The sequence below is a fragment of the Lissotriton vulgaris genome, chromosome 2_2, assembly GCF_964263255.1.
Source record: "Lissotriton vulgaris chromosome 2_2, aLisVul1.2, whole genome shotgun sequence".
NCBI lineage: Eukaryota > Metazoa > Chordata > Amphibia > Caudata > Salamandridae > Lissotriton > Lissotriton vulgaris.
The window spans coordinates 120,439,759-120,466,985 of NC_141688.1; the positions used below are offsets into that span (position 1 = coordinate 120,439,759).

The following is a 27,227-nucleotide window of genomic DNA, read 5'->3' on the forward strand; positions in this document are numbered from 1 at the left end:
TGGTCACATTTGAAAAAGATGGGATCCAAAAATTGGCTAAGCATTGTTCATTTATTTATTTATCATGCAAACACACCTAGCAGAGCAGCAAAGAACTTTACAGTTAGCAAAAGTATAAACAAGAGTATGAATTAGAATGTCAAAGTCAGCAACTAAGAAGACATCTCTCCTTAGAAAGCTATAGAGGTCACAATTTTCTCTAAACCCCAGGTTCCATATTCTAAATGGCCAGGAGAATGGTTACCTTAAGATTTGAAACAGGAGAGCCAAGCGTCAATACAGAGTTACATCATTAAAGTACCTCTATGTTAGAGAAACCTTTAGTCATTTTGTCAGCACTCAATTGGTGGACACATTAGCTCTCAGACAATCCCAGTTGGAAGTGGCATTTGTAGAGCCAGGCGTTCAGGTCTCTCTTGGAGGGGCTATCCAAAGGGATCTTCCTATAGAGGTGGTACAGAATTCCAGACTTTAGGCCCCTCTCCGTGAAAAAACCTGATTTCAAGTTCTTCCTTTCTTGACGGCTGGTGCTTCCAGGACGGAAGAGTCTACATTTCGGAGTGAATTTGAGTCACTTGTGATGACCAATTTGCAGGCTAGATGTTTGGCATTGTCCTTCTGTATAGGCTCATGAGCAATGCAAGTTAGTTTGAATAAACGCATTACATCTATGGGAAAGTAGTTCAGTAAAAACAGTATTAGAGTGATATGGTCAGAGCTTCTGGTGCCAGACATCAGATGAGCTGCAGTGTTAAAGGCTGCTTTTATGGGTTCAAGCCAAGATTCAGCCAAGAGGGATGTTATTCTCTAGAGAGAGTGGGTAAGCGCTGGTACCACAGTTTTGAAGTAATCTCCTAGACTTCATTCCTCCTAGAAGTTTGATTTGTGAAAGTGCGTTTTTAGCCTGGGCCTTAATATGGGCAGTCATTCTGTGTTTTTTCTTGATTTTGAGGCCTAATGATGTAGCAGTTTCAAAAACAGAAGGCTTGCAGTCTAGCATGTTTGTTGCACCTACCCAAGATTTCAGGGGAGAAATGAGGCAGGCAGTATTCATGGACTTCAGTTTCAGGTGATGAGGTGACATCAAGGAGTGGATGGAGCTAAGTCCACAATGTCCTCTGGAGAAGTGCCTCTCGGGTAAAGCGGCTTGTCCTCAGCATAGAGGTGAAAGGAGAGGTTTGAATGCATCAGGAGGGAGCGGGAGGGCACCATGTACAGAGTGCAGGGGACAGAATAGGTCCTCGAGGGACTTCTTGGTAATTGGATGGGGAAATGGATATAGTCAGTTGTATTTGCTGGGATTGGTTGGTCAAGTACGATTCAAACACCTCAGGACCATGCTGCATATTTCCACTCACAGTTCCATGGTTGAGATAGCTGGATAGAGAGTCATTCATGCTATAATTGTTTGTTTACAAACTATGGACTTGCTCTTTTCAGCTCTAGCCTAAAGAACTCAGGCAGACCATCCAAATGTTCACTCAACAGATGGCATTTGGAACCAAACGTGTTACTCATTCAAACTCATTGTGATACTGCAGTGATTGGAGATGCTCAAGCCCTACAGCCCACTGCAAACAGTTTTTAAGTTAATAAAATATGTGAAATGCTGAGTCAACAAATATTTAACCTATCAAAATATTAACTTTGCTTATTGCACTGTCCAGTTGTAGGTAAGAATATAAATAGACACAACATACCACAGTGCTGGCAATCCTCTTTTCTTCTTAAGGAAAACATATATTTGGATGACTAACAATTTCAAGATGTGGTTACCTAGCCATGTGAAGGGGCAAGTGAGGTCATAGCGACCGTTTGGCCAAAAACAAAAAGGCTACTATTAAATGACAAAAGATGGAGTGAGAGCGTGTGCAGGATTGCAGTTGATCTGAACTAATTTGTCAAAAGATCAGGTGTCAACGGGCGAAGTTACCAGATGTGTTTTGGAAATCAGTGACTGGTAGACAGGCGGTTTCATTACAAGCTTTATCCTGCTAGCTGAGTTTCCCCTTGGATTGGTTGGGGTTCCTCAAGAAGCATGTCCACCCCCACACTCAATACCTGTGGGCATATTCTGGGATGGGCTCCATTGAGGAAGGATCGCAGGGCTGTGGGATGTATAGATTGTTTTCGTAATGCATCATTTCTCTAGTAGTTTTTCCATGTTTGCTTACTAATCGAAGACTTTTTGAATATTAGTGAAATGATGGTTATCAGGGTGCTCGGAGAACCAATCTAGAGTAGATTTAATATCAATACATTTACAAATATCTGCCCATAAAAGGTGGAAGTTGATTTCCATTTCCCAGAATGAGCTGAGATGCCAATGCTTGGTATCCCTCACAGGATGACCCTCAGAAGCAGGTGACATTTTCAACGAACCCTGCCTACCTTTCCAGGTTATTCATCACAGTTCCCAAAAATAAAATCATTATCTAAGGTGGCATTCTTGCACTAGCAAGTAACAGCATTGTGCACCTGCAATCCCAGAAAACCCACAGCCTTGTCTCCAGTTCTGCTTCGGCTGAAGCCTTGGTCAGTTTTGTGGCAAGGAACATCTATGCTGCAGCCTTGTGAATCAGCAGCAGCGCCAACTGTACCCCCCATATACGCAGCCACATGTTTCCCAATCCCAGAGTGCCCCATGGGAACATATCATTTTGGCGGCAATGGCATGGCAAAACCCAAAACTCCCTGTACCTAGCACCAGACCCAGATTATCAATATAAATTAACAAAAAATCATGTTTTTGCAAAATTAAACCTTTATGTTTACACGTCTACACACTGACTAGAGTGTCAGCTTGTATAATTATTAATCCTATTGTCTAAAACATACTTGTGCTTGTGTAAAATAAGATCTTATATTTTTTAGGACATGCACTGCATCCCGCAAATATGTTGAGAGCGATGGAAATTACATTACTGATATATAAAGGCCTGTGTCCTGATCCTACAAATAAACACAATCCTCCTGTGTCAGAAGTGGCTGTTTTGTGTCTTTACAAAACTATATATATATATTTAAATAAATATCTGAAATTGGAAGAAACTCCTTTTGCGCACCTCATAGGGTGATAACATTAGGGTCGCTTACTGTGTTAGTGTTTTCTTCTGAATCCTCCTCTTGCTCTTCTTTTTGTCTTGCCTCTCTATGGACAATTGCAGACTCAGTGTCAGGTCGACAGCCCTCCTTACGGCCGCACGTCCACAAGCAGGCAGAGAAGACCACGCGGGTGCGGACAGTGCTGAACGAGAAGCAGCTACACACGCTGCGCACCTGCTACGCTGCCAACCCTCGGCCTGATGCACTAATGAAGGAGCAGCTGGTGGAGATGACCGGTCTCAGCCCGCGGGTCATCCGTGTCTGGTTCCAGAACAAGCGCTGCAAGGACAAGAAGAAGACCATCCTCATGAAGCAGCTCCAGCAGCAGCAGCACAGCGACAAGACGGTAAGCGGGGCCTCAAGGCCGACATTGGTGCATGGGGCAACCACCCAATATTGGTCTCCTGTGGGGCCGACTGAGTGCAAGTACGTAGTGTAGAATGTGTTTGGAAATGATTGAGGGTAAGAAATACTGATCATGTCTTAGGTCTCATGAAGGTAATTAAGGGCCAAATGTACTGGGCCAAACTGAAGTCACATTGAGGTGATTGATGTCAAGAGTTTCCAGCAGTCACCAAGATCATGTAGAGATCAGTGAAAACAGTAATATTTGATAGAAGTAAGGTAATCTTAAAACAGCTGAAGCAAGATGCGCTGGACGGGACCAAGGTCAGGCTGGAGGCAAACATTACTTGACAAGGTGGAGGCCATTCAAAGAATACCGAGCACCAAACATTTGAAGAGACTAATGGATATCAAGATAGTAGAGGTAGGATTGAGTTTATATAGAGAAGATTGAGCGAAGTGAGTGTCAGGCATGGTTTGATTGTGGTGAACATTGAGGGCAGGGCGAATGAGGCAGGGTTGAGGTCATGGAGATGGCTGAGAGTGGCCAGTATCAACTAAGATTGAGCTCATGGAGAACCTTGAGGACCGTTAGCTTTGCACATGTTTGAGGGCATGGAGACAATTGAGAATAACTAATATGAGGTACAATTGGGGTCTTGGAGAACATTGAGGCAGTGGAATCAGGCAGGTTTGAGTTCATGGAGATGATTGTGAGGGGCTAGTGTCAACTAAGATTGAGATCACGGAGAACATTCAGAGCAGTTCCCAATCATCTCCGTGACCACAGGTTTGAGGCCATAGAAATGTTTGGAGCAGTTATCAGGCAGGTATGGCTTTGTTCATGGAGATGATTGGGAGCAGTTAGCATCGGGCTGATAGGGTTTTGTTCATGGAGATGATTGGGAGCAGTTATCATCAGGCTGGTAGGGTTTCTTTCATGGATATGATAGGGAGCACTTAGCATCAGGTAGGTTTGATTTCATGGAGATGATTGGGAGCAGTTAGCATCAGGCAGGTAGGGTTTTGTTCATGGAGATGATTGGGAGCAGTTATCATCAGGCTGGTAGGGTTTCTTTCATGGATATGATAGGGAGCACTTAGCATCAGGTAGGTTTGATTTCATGGAGATGATTGGGAGCAGTTAGCATCAGGCTGGTAGGGTTTTGTTCATGGAGATGATTGGGAGCAGTTATCATCAGGCAGGTAGGGTTTTGTTCATGGAGGTGATTGGGAGCAGTTAGCATTGGGGTGATAGGGTTTCTTTCATGGATATGATAGGGAGCACTTCGCATCAGGTAGGTTTGAGTTCATGGAGATGATTGGGAGCAGTTATCATCAGGCAGGTAGGGTTTTGTTCATGGAGATGATTGGGAGCAGTTATCATCAGGCTGGTAGGGTTTCTTTCATGGATATGATAGGGAGCACTTCGCATCAGGTAGGTTTGAGTTCATGGAGATGATTGGGAGCAGTTATCATCAGGCAGGTAGGGTTTTGTTCATGGAGATGATTGGGAGCAGTTATCATCAGGCTGGTAGGGTTTCTTTCATGGATATGATAGGGAGCACTTAGCATCAGGTAGGTTTGATTTCATGGAGATGATTGGGAGCAGTTAGCATCAGGCTGGTAGGGTTTTGTTCATGGAGATGATTGGGAGCAGTTATCATCAGGCAGGTAGGGTTTTGTTCATGGAGATGATTGGGAGCAGTTAGCATTGGGGTGATAGGGTTTCTTTCATGGATATGATAGGGAGCACTTCGCATCAGGTAGGTTTGAGTTCATGGAGATGATTGGGAGCAGTTATCATCAGGCAGGTAGGGTTTTGTTCATGGAGATGATTGGGAGCAGTTATCATCAGGCTGGTAGGGTTTATTTCATGGATATGATAGGGAGCACTTAGCATCAGGTAGGTTTGATTTCATGGAGATGATTGGGAGCAGTTAGCATCAGGTTGGTAGGGTTTTGTTCATGGAGATGATTGGGAGCAGTTATCATCAGGCTGGTAGGGTTTCTTTCATGGATATGATAGGGAGCACTTCGCATCAGGTAGGTTTGAGTTCATGGAGATGATTGGGATCAGTTAGCATCAGGCTGTTAGGGCTTTTTTCATGGAGATGATTGGGAGCACCTAGCATCAGGTAGGTTTGAGTTCATGGAGATGATAGGGAGCTGTTAGTGGCTGACGAGAACCTTGGACGCATGGAGGCTGTTAGTGTCAGGCAGGCCTCCATCATACACAGGGAGTTTATGGCATTTAGTGTCAGGTACATTGTCTTTTGAAGACAGTGCACACAGAGTCATACAGTGTCAACGTCAGATGAAAGGGATTGTTAATTAGGTAGGCTTGAGCTCTTCTGGAGGTGATCGAGAGCTGTTTGTGTCAGTCAGCCATTGGTCAATCTGGTTTTGGGGGCAAGAAGGTGCGTCACTAATCCGAGGTAGGCAGAAGGAAGTACAGGACTTTGTTTATCGGGCAAGAACGAGGCCACTTGCAGTTGCAAGACGTTCATTGAGTCACGAGACAGAAACTGTTTGCGCTCATAAAATTGCACCGTGTTGACACATGTTGAACCGTGACTTATGATTTTGTTTTCTAAATGCACGCGCTCTTTCATGCAAATTGTGTGGGTGATTGAATTAAGAATTCCAGGATGGATCAGTGAAATATGTAGGCAGCTCAGGGGAAAAAGGAGATTTTCTGGACAGCATATGGAAATAGATTTAATTTAATGTGGTACAAGAATTTATAACATGCCAGAGCCAAACGTAGTTTTTATTACCAGTGTGGCCTCTTAAGATTAATTTGATTTTTAAAACTGTCTCCACTGCTAGAAAAAGACAGCAGATTTTCTAGTGTATCAACCATTGAAAATAAAACATATTATAATGCTCGTCTACTTTAGGGCACGCTCGATCGATTGAGAAGTAGCAGATTTGACCAGTTTGCTCAAAGGCAGGTGGCTCTTGCGCGATGTCTTATTTCTAAAGATATATTTACGCGTCAACCCTGTGGGGGAATAAAGACTGTAGGAGACGATGCTTTTAGCCCAGAATTGCAGTGTGGAACATTGAGAAGAACGTGTCACATTCTGATTAACCATAAGACTAGAATTCTTCCATCAGAACAAAGAATTTCTGTGCAGGTGCATACCAACAGTAGCGACCCAATGCCATGGTGAATTCAGAGTCTAAGAGGAAATTGCCATCCAGGGCATTTATCTGGTACAACAACCGTGCCCCTGTGGACAGTTTTGATTCAGCACTTAATCTTCCATTTATTCGAATCCAACTGCCTCCCATTGTAGATGTATTTTTAACCCCACAACCCGCCCTTTCTTCCATTTTAAAATTGGCTCCATTATTTGCAATACGTTTACACCCATGCATGGCATTGCGAAGCGGCACACACAGCAGCACCAACTAACCATCAGGCGAAATTTTTTTTTGCACCGAACATTTACCAATATCAGCCAAATTCAGTTTGCGTTGTGAGCACAATTGGAGCGGTCATCTATTCAAATGGGGCATAATGGGGCCCAAACAGTGCAAATACCCAGTTAGTATCATGCTAGTTATATCTACTAAAGGAGTGTGACCTGGCTTGGTGTGAATCCCTAATGACAAATGAAACCAGGATCAAGCAAAGAGCAAGTCATATTCTGACTTGAAATGACACATTTCACGCGGCTTAACTTTAGGCGGTTGTCTTTCTGTTGAAATTTCTTCTGGAGGGAGTATCTCGACAACAGATGTCATGTAAGGCGCTGCAGGGCTCCCCTTTCACCATAGCACAATGTACAGCATCATGATAGAACAGCTTGTGTAGTGCCAGCGGGATCAATGCTATCTCTGCAAATCCATTTTTTCTCATTCGTGCAGTGCAGCATGGTTGATTTTCACTCAACTTTAGGCTGTGCGAGTGCTGGTTAATCTAGGTCTCAGTTTTTTCTTGAGCTGAACATGTGATTTCATAGCGCAAGCCATTAACATGATGGATATATTAGTAATTTCAGCTGAAAAACATCCTGGTCTCAATGTGTCTGGGTCCAATGAAGTACTTCATCCAGACCCCAAGTTGATGCATGTGACAAGGACATATAATATGATATTCAGAACCTCCAAATTGTGCCTGTCTATTGGTCCCCGCTTCATGCTGCTCAGCCTTATAATGGCGGACTCTTTTGGACAGTTATATTACTCTGTTTGAGTGGTTGGCCACCGAGAGTACAGTCACTAGATTTGATGATGCAATTATGATCAGTTGTGCATAGTTTCACCCTGGAAATAGAAGGACCATCATAACCCATTACAATTACCATTATAACACCCTGGAAACTTCACAACCTTCCTACCAGGGAAACCCAACCACCAACAAAACATTGCATCTCTGACACCATGGAAATAGGATCACCATGAAAGCCGGGCCTCCATAACGACAAGAAACCAGAAATACCAAGGAAACATCGTCATGATGGGACCACGGCTACCAAGTAAACAGGAGTACCCTGGCAGAAAGGAAAATCAGTCTCTATGGGAGCACCGTAGCATACCATATGATATTGGCTTTAGCACACATCACCATGAGAACGAGATCGCTGTGATATCAGGGAAGTGGAAACATTTTGTCACCCAACGTACATGGAAGGCCGTTGTGACCACCATGACACTATGTAACAGGAAGGACGTTATGACATCATGAATAGACATATATGACATCACGGATGTTGAAGCATGATTATGGAAGGATCACTGTGACATCACGAAGATGGAAGGTCCTCCATGACACAGTGGAAATGAAAGGATCCAGTGTGAAATCACAGGTAAGGATAGATCACCATAACATCATCAGCAAGGAAAGACCATTGTGACGTCACAGGCACAGTCAAAATCTGGAACACCATGAAGATTGAAGGACTAACCTGGTCCAATGAAAATGGAAGGACCATTGCGACTCCAGGAAAAGAGAAGGACCACTGTGACTTCATAGAGATGAAAGGACTCCCAGTATACAATGGGAATGGAAGGAACACTGTGACTGTAGGGCCACTGTTACATCATAAAATGGAAGGGCCACTCCGAACCCATAACATATGAATGGAAGGACCGCCATGACAGCATGAATACACTTGCATGGCGTCATGTAAAGTAAAGCGCCACTCTGGTAGCTTGGATATAGAAAGATCATTGTGACATCATGAAAATAGAAGGGTCACAATGAAAATGGAAGGATAGTTGTGACAGCTCAAACATGTAAGGGCCCATATTAAAAATGTTGATGTGAGGATCACTGTAACATCATGGATTGGAAGGCCCACCATGACATCATGGAAGGAGCACTGGGGTGTATGTAATAGACAGGCCATCACAGCATCAGAGGGAAGAACCACCTTGACATAATAGAAATGAAAGGGGTACCCAGACAAACGAAAGAGGAAGAACCACTGACAAATGAAAGAGAAAGGTCCATAGTGACATCATGGAAGCAGCACTGGGCTGTATGTGATAGACAGGCCATCACAGCATCACCTTGACATAATAGAAATAAAAGGGGCTATATAAAACTTTATAAATAAATAAATACCCTGACAAATGAAAGAGGAAGAACCCCTGACAAATTAAAGAGAAAGGACCATAGTCACATCACGGAAGGAAAGGAAAGGACCATAGTGACATCACGGAAGGAAAGGAAAGGACCATAGTGACATCACGGAAGGAAAGGACCATAGTGACATCATGGATATGGGAAGACCACAGTGACATCGTGAAACATGATGGGCCATCATAATACCAAGGGAATATAAGAAGAGGTTACTGAATTAAATGGGCCGTCATAAATCCATGAAAACATAGGTGCCACAATGACATCATTGAAGCGAAGGTGGAAATTCGATGGGCATTGTGGAGACGGACGGGTGATAATTGCCTCATATCAATGGGTGAACTGTCATGACATTAAAGTAGAAGGGCTGACGTGACATGAAAAAAGAGACATTAGATTCCAAGTCTTCATGGAGGTGGAAGGACGCATGTACATCATGAAAGTGAAGGGCCATTATAACATCATAGAGATGACAATACCATCATAGAATTAGACATGCCCCGGAGACATCTTGGAGAAGGAATGTTATGAGGCCTTCAGCTGGCACCATCATGTATGAATGCACTTAAGCAACACCACATGCAAGCACGATAAGCATAGCAGAAAACGGGCAGATTTAAACATGAACATATCTCTCCTAAAGAAGAATGCAAGATTTCGGAAATGGGGGGAGGGGGCGGGGGAAGGGGTTATTAAATAGCACCAGTACTTTGGGAGAAAAATACAAGTTGCCTTTAGCTCAGTAATGGGAAAAACACTCAAACGTAGCGCCAATTCTAATTAAATAACAACGGGTAAAAGGTCTGGTGACAGAAGAAAGAAGTCCCAAACCAGCAAAGATCACGTGATGCCGCTTTCAAAGCCAGGGTTGAGGCTACAGAGGCAGGAGTCTCTCCGGCCAGGATTAGGCCAGGCCTACAACGGGGGAGCTACTCTCTGTTGTTAAAAGTTAGACTGCCAGTATGGGAGGCTGTGTAAACCAGTGCTTAATTTGTAAAACAATAGGTGCCAGGGCCCCAGGGTTGTTCAGAAGGCCACCGCTTGTGCTACAAATATAGTTGGTGCTGGACACCAAGGCTGCCTAATCTGGATTCCACCTCCTGCTTCTTTCATCCACCACCAGACACTCCCTGGTCCTTTATCATACTTTTGCAGGTTATTTTTCTTCCCTGCTTTTTTCTTTGCCACTGTTTTCAGTTTGTTTTTTCCCTTTCATTTTTCTCTCTCTTGCTCTAGGTAAAAGTCAGATGAGTAAGAATAAGTGCTGGCCCCCGTAAATAAGTGTTAGTGGGGCACGCCTGCAACCACTGGCTCAAATTAGGCCCTGGCTCTGTCTGTTACTAGATAGGACTGCCAGTGAGGGAGGCTGCCTCTGTCCCATAGTGAGAGAGACACCCACTGTTTCTAGTCTGTGGTGACAGAGGGGAATACTCTCCATGTTAAGCTGAACTGGCAGAGAGGGAGGCCCCCTCTGTTGCTAAGCTGGGCAGGTAGTGAGGGATACGCCCTCTATTATGGACACTGAGTGAGGCACTCTCCATTTGTAGGTGAATCAGCTGTAAAGTACTGATTAATGTTTGCTCATGAACTCGTGCCCTGCGCCACTGAATGATGAGATATCAAGTCCCAGGGCTGCCTAGTCTTGATTCTCCCTTAGGCCTTAATCTAACACTAGACACTTCCTTCACCTTTAAGCCAGTCTTGCAGGCTTCTGCTTTCTCCCTTTGTTATCTTTTTCCGTCTTTCTCTACTCCACGTTGTGTTTTCTTTCTCTTGCTCTGGGTCAAAGCCTAATGAGGAAATAAGTGCCCATTCCCAAACGAATGAGCGCTGGTGGCGCTACCTGTAACCACCAGCTGCAATGGAATATTGGGAACAGGGTCTGAGTTTCCAAATAGGGCTGGGTATGAGGGGGTGTCTGTCACACGTGGGCTTTCCATCACTATCAGCGTAGCCTGGAACCAGAGCCCTGTGGTGACTGGCACGGATCAGAGGTGGTGAGGTGGGGTGGGGGTGGGCAAGAGGGTTGTAGACAGTGCTTTAAATGGGTAAAACTAAGTGAAGGTACTCATTAAAATAGAGATGTGGCACGTGGGCGAGCTAGGGCGGGGCTAAGGGCAAGATATGCCTACCTTTCATGAGCAAAAGTACTCTCCTCACAGTAGAGAAGTGCAGTACTTATAGTGATAAAAATAAGAAGTGCTGGTACTCAGTACCGGTGAGTGCTCGTCCATTTAAAACACTGCCACTGCCCTTTTCCCTATGACCAGGCTCTTCCTGTCACTTTCTGGTTCTGTGTTTTTACATCCACGTGTCCTCTCCACTCGCCTCTCATCTTTACCAAGCTTCTAACCTTCTCTCGCTAGTTCTGCCACTCTTACTCTCACTTCTTGCTTGCTCTCTCCACAAGTCTCTTACATTTTCTCACTGCTTTTTTCCCTACTTGCCTCCTGTTCTCCCATCCATGCTGTATTCATCCCCAAAGTTTGCCACCTGGCCACTATTTTGTTCTGCTGTATTTAATTATTTTTGTGTTTGTGTGTATATATATATATATATATATATATATATATATATATATATATATATATATATATATATATATATATATTGTTTTCCACAAAAACACAGCGGCCGCTGTGTGTATGCACTCCCATCCAGCGTTATTAGAAATCCACAAAAACAGTGCGTGTGCTTCAATTTGATTTATTTATCCAGCATATAATCACGGCAATAACGGAACAAAAACCCAACGCCGTGAGCAAGGCGAGAGGTTTACTCGCCGAAACGCGTTGGGTTTTTGTTCCGTTATTGCCGTGATTATATGCTGGATAAATAAATCAAATTGAAGCACACGCACTGTTTTTGTGGATTTCTAATAACGCTGGATGGGAGTGCATACACACAGCGGCCGCTGTGTTTTTGTGGAAAACAATTGAGACAGGGCGACCTCCGCCCCTGGAATGCACCGCAGTTGGAAGGTCCCAGTGTAAATGGAGGAAGTGGGCTGTTTTATATATATATATATATATATATATATATATATATACACACATATATACACACACATATATATTTATACATGCATATATATGAAAGCTCCAAGTTTACCCACTGGTTCGGGAAGCACTCCAGCCATGGTGTACATCCACACACCCACAACCACGTCTCAGACAGCCGACGCGTTTCGAAAATTAATTCTTCTTCAAAGGCTTCATTCCACAAAGTACACAGTGTTCGTTGAGACCACACCTTTATTCCATGCAAAAACATTATTTGCCTTCTGATAGGCTGCCGTTAAATGCCTCCTGATAGGCTGAAGGTATTCTGGGATACGTAGTCCACCATGTACAGTTGCATGCGGAATTACATTAAAAGACCCTCCAATGGGCCCCGAGGCGTGCGTGGTAATTGAAAGGTGCCATGGCTCCAAAAGATCAGGACACATGAAAACTCGAAAATAGAATTTCAACAGGGACACAGGAATCACCTCAATTAATAATCATCAGCCAGTGAACGCACTACAACGACCAGCATGCTCTTCATGCAAGGTTGAAACGGACACCCACCTGAGGGTAATCATTGAGGCACTACGAAGAGCCTGCGTGCGTTCTGAAGGCGAATTGATGTCAAGAAACCCCCCCTCCCTCCTCCCTCCGAAGAAGGCCGATGCGGTCGAAATGCATCAGGAAAAAGGACAATGGAGTGGTTTTAAATGGTGTAGTAAAAGGACGTTTCCTTACCTGCAGTGAGTGCGCCTCAACTTCTTTCTGGTAGGAAAGACCCCGAATCAATTAAAACGGCCTGGGTCCTGGCCGAGAGGCAACGCACCCCCAACAAAGCGCGCCGGATTCTGCCCACAAACGGGACCAACCTGACAGACGGTGCAAGCCAAGCTGGGCAGCGGCAGCCACCAGGGACCGGACCTTGGAATGGGCCCCATGAAAACTCGAAAATAGAATTTCAACGGGGACACAGGAATCACCTCAATTAATAATCATCAGCCAGTGAACGCACTACAACGACCAGCATGCTCTTCATGCAAGTTTGAAACGGACACCCACCTGAGGGTAATCATTGAAGCACTACGAAGAGCCTGCGTGCGTTCTGATGCGAATTGATGTCAAGAAACCCCCCCTCCCTCCTCCCTCCGAAGAATGCCGATGCGGCCGAAATGCATCAGGAAAAAGGACAATGGAGTGGTTTTAAATGGTGTAATAAAAGGACGTTTCCTTACCTGCAGTGAGTGCGCCTCAACTTCTTTCTGGTAGGAAAGACCCCGAATCAATATATATATATATATATATATATATATATATATATATATATATATATATATATATATATATATGATAATATCTAGTAGTGGATATAAAAGGATAAAATATACGTATAAGTATCTGTTTGGGTATAGCACTTTGCACTTTAGTTCAAGTTGATTTTTTTCTGTACTTTTGTTACATTTGGTATAGAGGGATATACTATACATGTAGATATACACCCTGATTTAGCACTTTGCACTTTAATTTACCAGGCTCTTTCTGTATTTATGGGAGTTTCATGATTGCACTACTTAGTATTTTGAAATGTATATTTATAATACTGTAATATCTTGTATCTTGGACTCAAATCAACTCCTTCCTTTTCCAATATTTTGAAATATGTATTTATGTATGACACTATTGTATGTTAAGCCTATGAACTCTCAATAAAAAAATAATATATATATATATATATATATATTACAGTTAACAAGAAATGTACCAGTGTTTTGACTTTACACAAATTTGTGTTAAAATATAATTTCCAAGCCCATTTATGATTTCAGAACTCAAAAACATTGTCATTTTTATCTGAACAAAGTGGCAGTCCTAACTTCACCTGTCACCTCACTTCTTTACGTTCATCCCTTCCCCTTCCTTCCATGTCCATCTCGTCTTTCCCCCACCAAATACATCACCAGTTGTCATGGGAGCTCATGCCTGGAGTGCTGCAGGTTTCGTGCTTTTCATTGCCCTAAGGGCAGGGCTAAGTTCACACCCATGAACCCATTACCCAGGGCAGTCGCTTTTATGATGTAAATGCAGCGATTAGTGTTGCAGGGGCACACAAAGGGAAGCAGCTTCTGTGCTGTACACAAACATGAAAAGAAAACCGGCTTTGCCGAAGGGGGAGGACTGTCTTGCACTTCCATAGCCTAAATGAGACTGGATTACTGACTGGAGGCCCCAACTCATTTCACATACCTGACGGAGGGGTGGGTGGGGCCAAAGCAGTTTCACCAAAATGGTCGCGGCGCACCTGATTGACAGTGCAAGGTCTGTCTAGACCCGGTCCTGTTAATCACAGTATGGCGCAAGTCCTCTCAAATCACTGTAGTTTGGGGACATTCAAATGGGCTTTGCTTGAATCTTCAGCAGCAACTCTGTAAAAGGCTACTTCATGGCTCGGTTAATTACAAGCTTCTCAGAAGCAGAGCGGCCTCTGTCCTGCACTGGAGGAGAAACCTAACCTGAGCCTGCCGTCGATCAGGATACCAGTACTCTGCCTGGCTACAGAGAAGTGCCGGTACTGACGGGCAAAACATTTTTGAAGTGCTGGTACTCAGCACCGGTGTGTACCGGCCTAATCATAGCACCGATTGTTGAAAAACAGTACCTCTTTGCCGTGTCTCTCCTCCGTCGTCACTGCGTCTCTCCTTCGTTGTCGCTGCTTCTCTCCTCCGTCTTCTTGCTGCGTCTCTTCCAGCCAGGAACAAGAAGAACATCCAGGCTCCCCTGACCAATGACAACCGCTGTTGTGATTGGTCTGAGCGCCGTGGTTCAGGTCTCAGCTAGGGAATGAGAGCCTGAGCATGTTCTCCACCCAGGCTGCATGCAAAGTACGCATGACTGTTTGGCCGGCCGAGAGGGCCGGCCAATCAGTTATTGTGAACTTAGATTGTGCCCACCACTCCCCCCTTAATCTGAGAGCAAAGCAGCCCGCCCGCAAAAACGCCACAATAGGAACAAATAAAATGATAATAACAAGTTATAATTTTATTTTTCCTTTATTGCCACTGCTGAAAGCAGTGGAGCGATGCTCCTCCGCCTTAGTGCAGAGCCCCTCCACTCCCCCTTCCTGCAGCCGTGGAGACATGGTCGTTTGAACACAGATTGACCCTATATCCCGCAGATCCTCAACCCACTGAAGAGACTGGAGGTGAGCAACCACATGTTCATGGGAAGGGCCGAGCTGGGGAGGGGGCCAGCTAAAAACACGAGCCAAGCTGGCAAAAAAATCAAGGCATTAAAACTCTCTTACTCTTCTGTCCTTCTCCGTCATTTTTATCTGCCTCGACTTTCCGTCCCTCTCACTCTGCCTCCCTCCTTCTCCCAACCAACACCACCGCAACCAACTCCACCACTCCATTTGCCGATTCTTCTCGCCCTCTGTGAGAATCATCGGCACGAGCACCCATGCGCCCCGTTTCCCATTGGCTCTGCTGCTTTTGCTTTTTTGTGTCAGCTGAAGGAATCCACGGTAGTCTGTGACCTCCCAGGTGGAGGTGGATCGTCGAGACTGGGAGGGGCTAGAGAGATGATGGGACATTTGTGGGTGGGAGCGGCGGAGGGCGCCCTGAGGCCCCTCCGAAAACTACAAAACGCAATATTCGAAGCAGACGCCGGATAGAGTTCTCATGCCATCGTTACCTGGCATCCAGTCATTCATTATGTAAAAACGTAACTTTTTCGGCGGAGCCCATTTCTTCATCATTGTGTAAAAAGCACACTTATGAAATAACACTGTTCTTAAAAACACTCAATCAGCATTTCGCAATCATCACTTTTACCTATTTGGGCGATATTTGAGCAAGTATCTACAAATATGGCCAAATCAGCTATTTCATTTTGCCTCAGTTTAACCAAAAACCGTGTTTTGACAGAAAACAGTTGCTGGTATTGGCTGCTTCCTTATGGGCTCAAAAGCAAAAGACACACAATTGATGGACGGAATGCAGAACAAATCAAAACATTCACCCCCAGTCAAAAGATCTGGGTTAAATGCATAATTCCTTTGCTCACCGTGCCACCCCAGTGGAGTCAAGCAATCCTGGCTGAAGAGGGGTGAAACCCCAAAACCGGTCCTAGGATGCTTGTTTCCAGTCCAGTGAGGACCTGGCTTGGCAGTTCGGGCTGGACTGTTCCCATGAGGCACAGGGTCAAGACTGATTTGCATATGACTGAGTTCCAACTGGAATGGCATGGTGAGCAGAAACACAATGGATTTAGGCCCAGATCTCTATACTAGGGTGAATGAATGACATTCTTCTGCATTTTGTCCATCAACTGTTGTTTTGGCATTTGTCCTTATGGACTCAATCAGGGCTTTAAACTGTGGTCTCTCAAAGGGGCGTGGCTAATGTAATTAAGGGTGTGGCTTAAAAAAAGTAGCTAAAAACCTGCGCTCAGCATAGCATGCCGCTGGACTTGTATTATGCTGTTTCTGTCATTGCATCCAGATGTATGACACAACAAGTAGCATCATACCCATCACAAGTCAGGACTATTGGATTTGTCAATGATTGTTAGTTGCATAAGATAAATAAGCAGCACCTATGGCTTGTATATAATATTGAACAAGCTTACACTTCAAGACCAGGTGACACCACAACAATGTTGCCGCTCCTGAGTTTCAAAAGGAGAAGGGAAATCCAGAGAGAAAATGACTTTCTTTAAAGGAGTTCCCTTCCCCCGACAACTCTCACCTGGCATGACGTCATGCTGTAACTTCTCCAGGCCGTGGCTTCTCCACGAATGAGAAGTGAGCAGTATGAGCACGCGCTCATCGATATGCCTGTTGTCACTGCAGTTTGGGACAAAAACTGGCCACCTGTTCTAGGGCACAAAACAGAGCCCAATAGAGACCCGTTTCGAGGCCCTCTTTAAAAAACTGCCGGTGCTCAAACCCGATAAGACCCGACCCATTTAAAGCGCTGGGCTCAATAATCCGGACAAGTCACTGCTGTGCAGAAAAACTGTGCTCCTCCTGTGTGTGAGCAGACCTCGCACTCGCCGCCTTTTAACATTGGTCCAGACTCGCTGTTTCTTCTATAAAGGCCGTCAGACGCCAGTATATCATTGTTGTTGTACTATTCTTGTGGTTGTTGTTGGTGGTGGTGCTAGTAGTAATAATAGTTTTACATCTTTTCACCATTAAAAGTAGTGCTACTAGTATTGTTAGGTGGTAGTGAAGCTGGCGGTGTATTTATACTACTAGTTGAAGTAATCGCATCTGACCCTTATTAGTATAGGTAGTCATAGTAATGGTAGTGGTTGTAGCAGTTTTAATATTGGTAGTGGTGGTAGTGGGTGTGGTGGTGTTATTTCTAATACTATTTTCAAATGATCACAAGTTTAACGATTATTATTTTTACTTGTAGTAGTAATAGTAGTAGTATTATTGTTGTTGATGGTGGAGCGTGGTGCTGTTATTTTTAACACTAGTTTCAAATGATCACAATGTTTACAATTATCATTATTAGTAGTAGTATTGTTGGTGGTGGTAGTAGTGAGTGTGGTAGTGTTCTTTATAGTACTATTTACAAGTGCTAACAATCCTCACCATTATTTGTATTTCCAGTACTAGTATTAGTATTGGTGGTAACGGTGGAGGTGTTTATAACACTAGTTTCGACTGATCACATGTATGACCATTATTATTATTACTACTAACAGTATTAGAAATAGTCTGTTCTAGTAAAGTGCACAGAGACTGCGGCACTTCCACGGTAGTACTGTTGGTGGTGGTTGTGGTTATAGCGAGGATGGTGGCATTATTTATACTTCTACTCTCAAATTATTACGTTTTACCTCAATGTATCATTATTATTACCAATAGTAGTCGTCTTGTTATTGGTGTTTGTGGTGGTAGTGTTGATGCTGGTATTTAAAACTACTAATTTCACATGATCACAGGTTTGACCATATTAGTATTATTTCTGTTGTCACATGGTAGCACTTGTGTTCATATTACAGTGCTGTTATTATCAGGTATTATTTTATCATTACAATCATTGTTGGTATTGATTATGAATTGAACTTCATTGGTATTCCTCGTTATTGTTGTTTTGTAGTCTCTTTTTTCCACTCGCCGGTGCCTGTGTGTGTAGTGCTGCTTTGTGTATTCTTTTGCACACTATGCTGTTATTTATGTAGTTCAATCATCTTTGCTTGAGTTCCAATTTCAGTAATTATTCCTCTGGATTTTGCATAGTTTAAGACAGTATACACAAACTATACTCTGCATTTTATAAAGAGTGTCTTATATATTTTTGCAACTTTTCTAAATAGAGGCACTGCTTTCTGGCTCGGCGAGGGATATGTATGAATATCTGGGGGCAGAAATACTCTGCACAGAATAAAAGGCAGCCTGAGTGGAAGAGAATTACTATAGACAAGTTAGAAAGCTAGAAAATTGGAAAGTTCTCTGCGGGATGAAAATACTCAGATCGTTGTAGAAATACTCTGCATACTAGAAATACCCTACAACGGATGCATATTCACTGCAAAGAATACAGACTGTGGTGAATAAAAATACTGTTCATGAGCTAAATATACCTTGCAAATGACAGGAATACTGGGGCCGGAATCGAAATAAAATCAACCATGATAAAAACGTTCAAACCAGACCCACACAGCAGGAGGGCACGACTGAAATAGGACCATATGGTGTGGTCATTGCAACCCATCCTATACTAACAGTAGCTTCAGAGCCTGCTGCCCACCAGGGAAAGTGGGATGTGGCACAATGGCTAGTAAAGGTCATGGGAATACTCAGGGCACAAGTCCTAGAAAAAGAAGTGGGGGGACGCTGTCACCGGAAGTGACATCACGACAGGAAGTGACGTCAGGAAAGGTGCCGAGCTCCTCGTCCCAGAGAGGCCAAAGAGTGAAGTCCAGCTGTTTGGCAGGGGGGACGGCATCCCCCCGGTAAAATAAGTGGGGGGACGCCGTCCACCCGCGTGGTACCCCGGCTCGAGCCCTGGGAATACTACACACAGTATATGAGTACTCTAAATATGGTAGACATATTCTGCACAAGGCAAGAATACTCTGCAGTTGGCAGAAATGTTCGAACCTGCATAGGTGACAAATACTCTACATGGGATAGAAATGCTCTGCCAGGGGAAGAACTATTCTGCACAGAAGACTACCTGGTTAATAGTACACAATAAAGGGCTCTTATCGTTATTATTTTATTAATTCATAAAAAAATACCTAGAGCGGTAGATAAATAAATTCACGCGTGTGATTGGTTTGTGCTCTTTTTTGATCATATAGATTTATTTATTTATTTATAAAGTTTTTATAGCGCGTACTTGATCCCGAAGGATATCAGAGCGCTTTACAATTTGAGGCACAGGTAACAAAACATTAGTCTAATATGGGGTATCTAATGGGCATTGAATCAACTAGTACAAACATAACAGCTCAATATAACCGGAGTGCACGAGTAGGAATGTGCTATGCGCTGGAGCATAGAGAGATAGGGGAGTACATACAATAATCATATACAGGAATAATGATCATATACCGATACTATAGTATGTCCGATGTGCTTAGAACTAAATTCTGGATACTCAAAATTCATGCCCTTTATCTCTCAGCACTCCCAACTTATTTTTATTTATTTATCTATTCCAAATGTTTGTCCACATTAAACATCACGGATCTGTTAGCCAGTTCTCCTCCCCACATTGTCACGGTCACTAGAAGTGGAAAAAATTACAGAAAGACTGTGCTCCACCCTTGCTGCAACCAGCATGGTGGCTAACTCTCTGCACACCATCTTCCATCCCGGATAGACCAAAGCCATGAGCTCCGGATGCTTCTGAAAGTGTTATTTTCCTGAAACATCATGGACACACCATTTACACCATCCTAAAATGTCTTCCGAATACATAGATCTGCCCTAACTGTCAGAGAGATCCATACCCTGTGTTGGGCGCAAAACTGCCCCCGACATCGCCACGCCCAGCCATCTGCAAATTGTTCTCCCCTCCCTCAACACTCTGCATGCCAAATTCAAGAACCTTAACAGCTTCTGTCCTTCCCTCAACTCAACCCTCCTCTTGCTAGTCATTTTGACCACAAATTGCTAAATCTCTTGTGGTTTTGCCTGAGGCAAATTGGCCACCAACAACTACATTTCCAGCTCTATCCGGTCATCCATCTTTATGAAGTTCAATGGCATGGATACATCCCCAAGTTTTGTAGTGGGCGTCGTATATATAGAGAAAGTTGAGTACTCGGTTATGGTAGTCTTTTCTTCTTCATTTGAAGACATGTGCAAAAACAAGGAACAGCCTGCACATGTTTCGCCCAGGGGCCAGCAGGCCAGGGCTTTCTCAAGGCAGAAAATCCTCTGCTATTCAGTTGTATTTCAATTAGGTAGAGCCAATCTACCTTAAAAAACATCTTTTGAGTATCCTGTAATCCCTCCGGTCTGACCGCAGAGATTACGGTGAAATTCAACCAAAGAACAGAGGATTTTCTGCTTTGAGAAAGCCCTGGCCTGCTGGCCCCTGGGCGAAATACGTGACGGTTGTGCCTTGCTTTTGCGCCTGTCTTCAAATAAAGAAGAAAAGACTACCATAACCGAGTACTCAACTCTCTGTATATAAACGACATCCAATAAAAAAAATTGGGAATGTATTCGCCCTATAAATCTGTATGATCAAAAAAGAGCACAAACCAATCACACACTTGAATACTTACCTTGGAACAGGTGGCCTCTGGGTGAAACCACCGTTTTGGTATGTTCCACAGCCCAAATTGAGTGCTGGCAAATTGTGTGTGAACCCTGGTAACACCCACCAGCTACAAAGATTACCATATAAATAAATTACCTAGAAGGGTAGGTAAATCTTAAAGGAGCGGAGCGATGTTCTTAATACATAGTAATCGGAATACCATGAGATAATTAGGGCTTAGCATTTGCAAGCCTTGCAAGGAAGTTTATAATAGGCACATTGTACCTTAAAGCTTTGCTTGTGGTAGGTTCACTGGGTAATGCTAGGTGTCAATAATAAACTGACTAGGAACGTCTGTACGCCACACGTTATGAATGATTAGATCTAGTCATAGGGTGTAGCTAGTTAGTATCGAACAGAATAAACGGAGTACTGTAGGGAAGAGGAAATTTATTTATTTATTTATTTATTTATTTTATTTGTGAAATTTTTATTGCGCAAACAATTACCCTGAGGTGTCTCGGCGCATGTGTGAGCTAGCAGGATCACAATAATAAAGTTCACTGATTAAACAGCCATGTCTTTAAGAGCCTCCGAAAGCTCATCAAGTTGGGGGCATTTTTGATACCTAGTGGTAGAAGGTTCCAAAGATTTGGTGTGGCCACCAGAAAGCGTCTGTCTCCCCAAGTTGCCGTTCTTGTGCGAGGTACAGGTAGGAGGCAGGTGTTAGCAGATCTCAGCAGCCTTTTGGGAGTGTACAGCTGAAATGCCTCAGTCAGAAACGTGGGTCCGACGCCATGCACTGCTTTGTAGGCAATGCAGAGGGCCTTGAATTTAATTCGGCTCTCTACTCTAAGCCAATGAAGCTGGCGAATGGCAGGGGTAGTAGGCTGGCGGCGAGGGATGTCTAAGAGAATTCTAGCAGCCACGTTCTGTATAGACTGTGGTTTTGAAAGCACAAGTTTCTGGGTGTTGAGAAAAAGGGCATTTCCATAATCGATTTTGGAAAATACCAAGGTGGTAACTAGGGTCTTCCCAGCTGAGGTGGGGAGGTAAGGCAGCAATTTCTTAATTTTCTTTAAAATAAAGAAAGCAGAGGAAACAACCTTGTTGACATGAAGGTTGAATGACAGCTTGCTGTCGAAGATGACTCCCAAGTTCCTCGCCTTTTCCACTGGGACGGGTGGAGAGCCCAGCTGGTTGGGCCACCAGATGGAGGACCATTCTGGGGAGGGGTTGCCAAAGGTCATAACCTCGGTTTTATCCGAGTTAAGCCTTAGGCAATTGGAGGACATCCACGTACTGACAGCAAGCATAGCCTCCTGGAAATTGGCTGCCACCGCTGTGCCATTCTTATGGATCGCCAGCACCAGTTGGGTATCGTCTGCGTAGGATGTTAATCGCACCCCATGGGCCTTTATTACCCTCGCTAAGTCCGCTACGTAGATGTTAAATAACGTGGGACTTAGCGAGGAGCCTTGTGGTACTCCACATGGTAGTGCAGAGACGGGAGAGTAGAAATAACCCAACTTGACTGTCTGGGTACGGTCGGCCAGAAAGGATGAAATAAGGTCTCTAGCCGAACCGTCTATCCCCAGGGCTGTGACACGGTCGACCAAAATAGCATGGTCGACCGTGTCAAATGCTGCGGACAGATCCAGAAGAATTAAGATGGCCGCACCTCCCTGGTCCATAATGGCTCTAATTTCATCTGAAGCTTTTATTAGAGCGGTCTCCGTTCCATGTCCCTTCCTAAAGCCAAACTGCGTTTCGTCTAAGAGTTGGTGAGTGTCGACGAACTCTGAGAGTTGTGTATTCATCAGAGCTTCGCAAATTTTGGCAGGGAAGGGGAGACAAGCAATGGGTCTGTAGCTGACCAAGGCAGAAGGATCCACGGAGGGCTTCTTCAAAAGAGGCTTAATCACTGCCTTCTTCCATGGGGCTGGATAACAGCCGGTTTGAAAGGCAGTGTTACAGATTTCCATAAGAGGGTGAGAAATCACCTCACTTAAATTAGCCATCACTGAGGGAGGACATGGATCCAAAGGGGATCCAGACTTGGTAGGCGAATTGTGTCATCAGTACATGCACTTTACCTGTAGGTTTTTACACGTTTTAATTAGATGAATTGGGTGTTCTTATTGCGGAACTAACACTTATTTTAATTGTGTCTTTTATTAAAAATTGTTTAATAATGTTAATATGTATGAAATGTGTATAAATGTGTTATATTGTAGGTTTTTATTAATTGAGCAATACATTTTCATTCATTCATTCATTCCTTTCATAGCATAGTAATAATGAGCCTAGCATAAACACTCTGTACAGGATTGAGAGGCATGCATAGGATAAGACTACTGAGCCTGGGATGATATAAACGCATTGTACACGATAGACACGCTCGGTTCAGAGTAAAACATACTCTGCACTGAATACATTCATTACATGAGTTACAAATACTCTGCATGAGATAGAAATACTCTGCACGGGAGAAGAATACCCTTCTGATGATATAAATACTGAGCCTAGCATGTAAGCCCTTTGTATGCTTTGTACAGAATGAACATACTCTGCTCTGAATACATTCATTGCATGAGATAGACATACTCTGCATGAGACAGAAATACTCTGCACAGGAGACGATTACCCTTCATAGAATAAAAATACTGAGCCTAGGGTGTAAAGACTCTGTCCAGGATTGAAATACTTGGTACTGAATGAAAATACTCTGCACTGGATACATTAATTGCAAGAGATAAAAATACTCTGCAGGGGACTAGAAATACTATGCAGAAGAGAAGAATACCCTTCATATGATATAAATACTAAGCCTAGGATGTAAACCCTCTGTATACAGGATTGACATGCTCGGTACAAAATAAACAATACTCTGCACTGTATGCATTCTTTGCAAGGGATAGTAATACTCTGCATGAGATGGAAATACTCTGCACAGAAGAATACCCTTCATAGATTACGAAAACTGAGCCTAGGATATAAACCCCTGTACAGGACGGACATGCTCGTAAATGGGAATAACAATACTCTGCACTGGATATATTCATTGCATGAGATAGAAATACTTTGCAGGGGACAGTAATACTCTGCTCAGGAGAAGAATACCCTCCATAGGATACAAGTACTGAGCCTAGGATGAAAGCACTCTGTACAGGATTGACATGCTCGGTACAGAATAAAAATATTCTGCATTGAATACATTCATTGAATGAGATGGACATACTCTGCAGGGGGTTGAAATACTCTGTACATGAGAAGAATACTCTATGTAGAATATAAGTGCTCTGCACAGTACAAGTGTACTCTGCATGAAACAGAGTCTACCCCTGCACAGGATAGAAATAATGTGAGTGCAATAGAAATATCTGCATAGAATAAGGACATTTTTTAAAGAGTAGACTGTTCTGCCTTAGCTAGAAATACTCGCACTGGATACAACTATTGTTCATACCATTAGCAAGAAATAAAACTCCTGCATGGGTCAGAACTACTCTCCACACAACAGAAGGTCTGCCCACCCAGCAAGAAATATATGTATAAAGTAGGACAAACACGCCCTGCATGGGAGAAAAATACTACAGTAGAAACAACGTGGACGAACCCACCAAACTTGTTTACCACTCCAGGTGACTCCATATCCAGTAGCAGAGTGCAGACATCCAGTGGATTTCAAAAATACCCCTCGCCCACCAGCCTAGTTGGTGGCATGCTTCATCATTGGGGTCCCAGCTGGGTTGCCGAATGCAACCCAGCTGTGCTACAACGCCTGATTACAGCGGAGCAGGTTTTGATGAGTGAAGTGGGCGAGGGGTCTTTTTACAAATCCACTGGATGTCTGCGCTCTGCTACTGGATATTGAGTCACCTGAAGTGGTGACATTTTTGGTGGGTTCGTCCACGTTGTTTCTACTATTTTCTTGGGGAACAGGACGCAGCCCCCATTTGTTTCCACACTCTCTTATTGTTTGCTACAGAAAAATACTATACACATGAAACACAAGTTGAACATAATGTATATATTCTGTATATGATAGCTATGTTGTGCACATGGTGTAAATACACTGCAAAGTATAAAATGTTGTGCACAGGATATAAATGTTTATATGACTGAATGGAAGCGATGTGTACTGGAGAGAAATACTCCACACAGGATAGAAATACTCTGAGTAGAAATATGATGCTTCCAATAAAAATACTCTGCATGGAATAGAAACACCCTGTACCAAGACCCTCTGTATGACACAGATATACACTCCACAGGATAAGGATATCTTCTATGCACTGCGATGTATTAATCTGCCGAGGGTACAAGCAGGGTTTTAAGTGGGCCGGGTCTCACAGGTCCTCAACACCGGCAGTTGTAAAAAAGTAGGTGCCGATACGGGTCTTTATCGGGCTCTCCATTTTTGCCCTAGGGGTGAAAATAAAATCTTAACTCTGAGGTAGTACCACCCTTCACTTGAGATAACTTCGAAAGAGACTTGTCTAGCTTGTTGCAGGTATTTATTTATTTATTTGAAAAGTTTTATTCAGCGCTGACTAGACCCGGAGGTATCAGAGCGCTTTACATGAGGACGAACATTGTTTCAGAGCATAGTTACAAGTTACATGAATTACTGGAGTGAAGTTACATGTGTTAAAAACATAGATGTAAGGAAAAAAAATCAGGCACGGGGGAGAGATTCAGGGGAGAGAGGAAATGAGCTGGGGAGGTAGATTAAGAATGAGAGAGGGAAAGAAGAGGGTGAGGGTGAAGGAAAACGCAACCGGGAGATGAGGAAAAACAGTGTCCGAAGTCCGGTGTGCTGAGATCCCACAGGAAGAGGTATAATTCCAACACTTCCGCTGTGTGTGGTTCCCTTTGCGCTGTGGACTCCTCAGAGGGGTCTGAAACTCCAAGGCATAAATACTGGATCCCTCCCCAACAAGGGGAGAAGGAGTGCTTTGGTAAGGGGCACCATTCCCACACCTCCGCTGTGCGTGCCTCCCTCGACGCTGTCGACTCTCTCAGGGGGGTCTCTGAGACTCCTGGGTATAAGGCTGGATCCTTCCCCAACAAGGGGAGGAGGAGTGCTTTGGAAAAGGGCACACACAATGGTGGTAAATTTAGGGATAGTGATGTATTGCGTGTTTGATATATCTGGATGCAAGGACAGAAGCAGCAAAAGGCCAGTCAAGCAGCACACTATGCTAAGCACAGATTTTTAGCTTATGTGTTTTAAGCCACTTTCTTAACTGCATCAGCCACGCCCCTTTGAGAGCCCCCGCCCCCCAGTTTTTATGTCCGGCTTAACGCCCTGAGTACAAGCCATGCACTGTGGATGGGAATGTACAATATGGCAGCCATGTGCCCGTAGACTGCCCCTACTGGCCGTCCAGCATTGATTGGCAGGTGTTCTAGCTTCTGGCAGTTGATAATCTTTGAAGGCCCCTCCCCAGGACTACTTTAAGGGGAGACGCCCTCAAGGCCCAGGGTTGTTACAGTCCTCCCGCCTCCTCTTCCGCAGCACTGGTGAGGACTGGACCCTCTCCCAGCAGCGTGTCTGTGGGGCCGTGGGGAGGGGGCGGATGGAATTGCATCTGCCATCGCACGTGGACATCCGAATCTGTTTCATTCCTGGGTTTGGACATATGTTTGCGCTCTACTTCCCCCGCGTTGGTTTATGGTCCAGACTTAGCTCAGCAGGTTTAACACCCGCTGCACAGCTGTGAAGACCAGACCTGATCCTTTGCACACGTTCTGTCTTTGTTCTTTGCACAGTGGGTACAATATGTGCTATTCTGTCGGGCAAAAGAAGCTATTCTTTGGACTAGGACACAATGGGGCAGATTTACAAGCAACTTGCGCCTCTTTGGCGCCGCCGTTGCGTGCGGCGCAAAAGATGTGCCATGGTGCGGGGTATTAACAACGTGGCGCATCTGGGAGATGCGTCACGTTGTAAATCCCTGCGCCATAAAGAGGCGGTCCTGCGCAGGGGGGTTGGGCGTTCCTGCGCAGGAACACCTCCTAAAAGAGGCTGAGTGAAATCTACAAGATTTCACTCAGTCACTTTTAGGCCAATGCTGCGTCAAAACCCTGCGACTGCTTGAAGCAGGTGTAAGGCTTTAGGCAGCATTGAAAGAATAGCCCCCCCCATTGCATTGCTGGAGCTGCGTCGCTGCAATGCGCCGCTTTTAAGGCACAGATGCGTGACGCATCTGTGGCATTTTGGCCCCAAGGTGCGCTGCATTGTAAATACGGCGCATCATGGGTGGCGGAGCTGGCTCGCACAATTACTGGTGCATCCCTGTTAATTCGCAGGGATGCGCCAGTATTTGTAAATCTGCCACATGCGCCCAGGCAGCCCTTTACACTCCCATACAGGGCAGGGCTGAACCGAAGCTGTCACTGCGGGTGCGCAGGTCTCTGCAGCAAGCGCTTAGACTC

The 27,227-nt window shown here is 44.3% G+C and overlaps 1 protein-coding gene across 1 annotated transcript in view; it reads left to right on the forward strand.

Moving 5' to 3' along the window:
• ISL2 (ISL LIM homeobox 2) overlaps positions 1 to 27,227 on the forward strand; it is an 82,640-nt gene that overhangs the window by 22,105 nt on the left and 33,308 nt on the right. Inside the window, exon 4 of the mRNA XM_086959873.1 lies at positions 3,168 to 3,451. Coding sequence (XP_086815999.1) covers positions 3,168 to 3,451 — 284 coding nt within the window. The remainder of the gene's footprint in view (positions 1 to 3,167; positions 3,452 to 27,227) is intronic.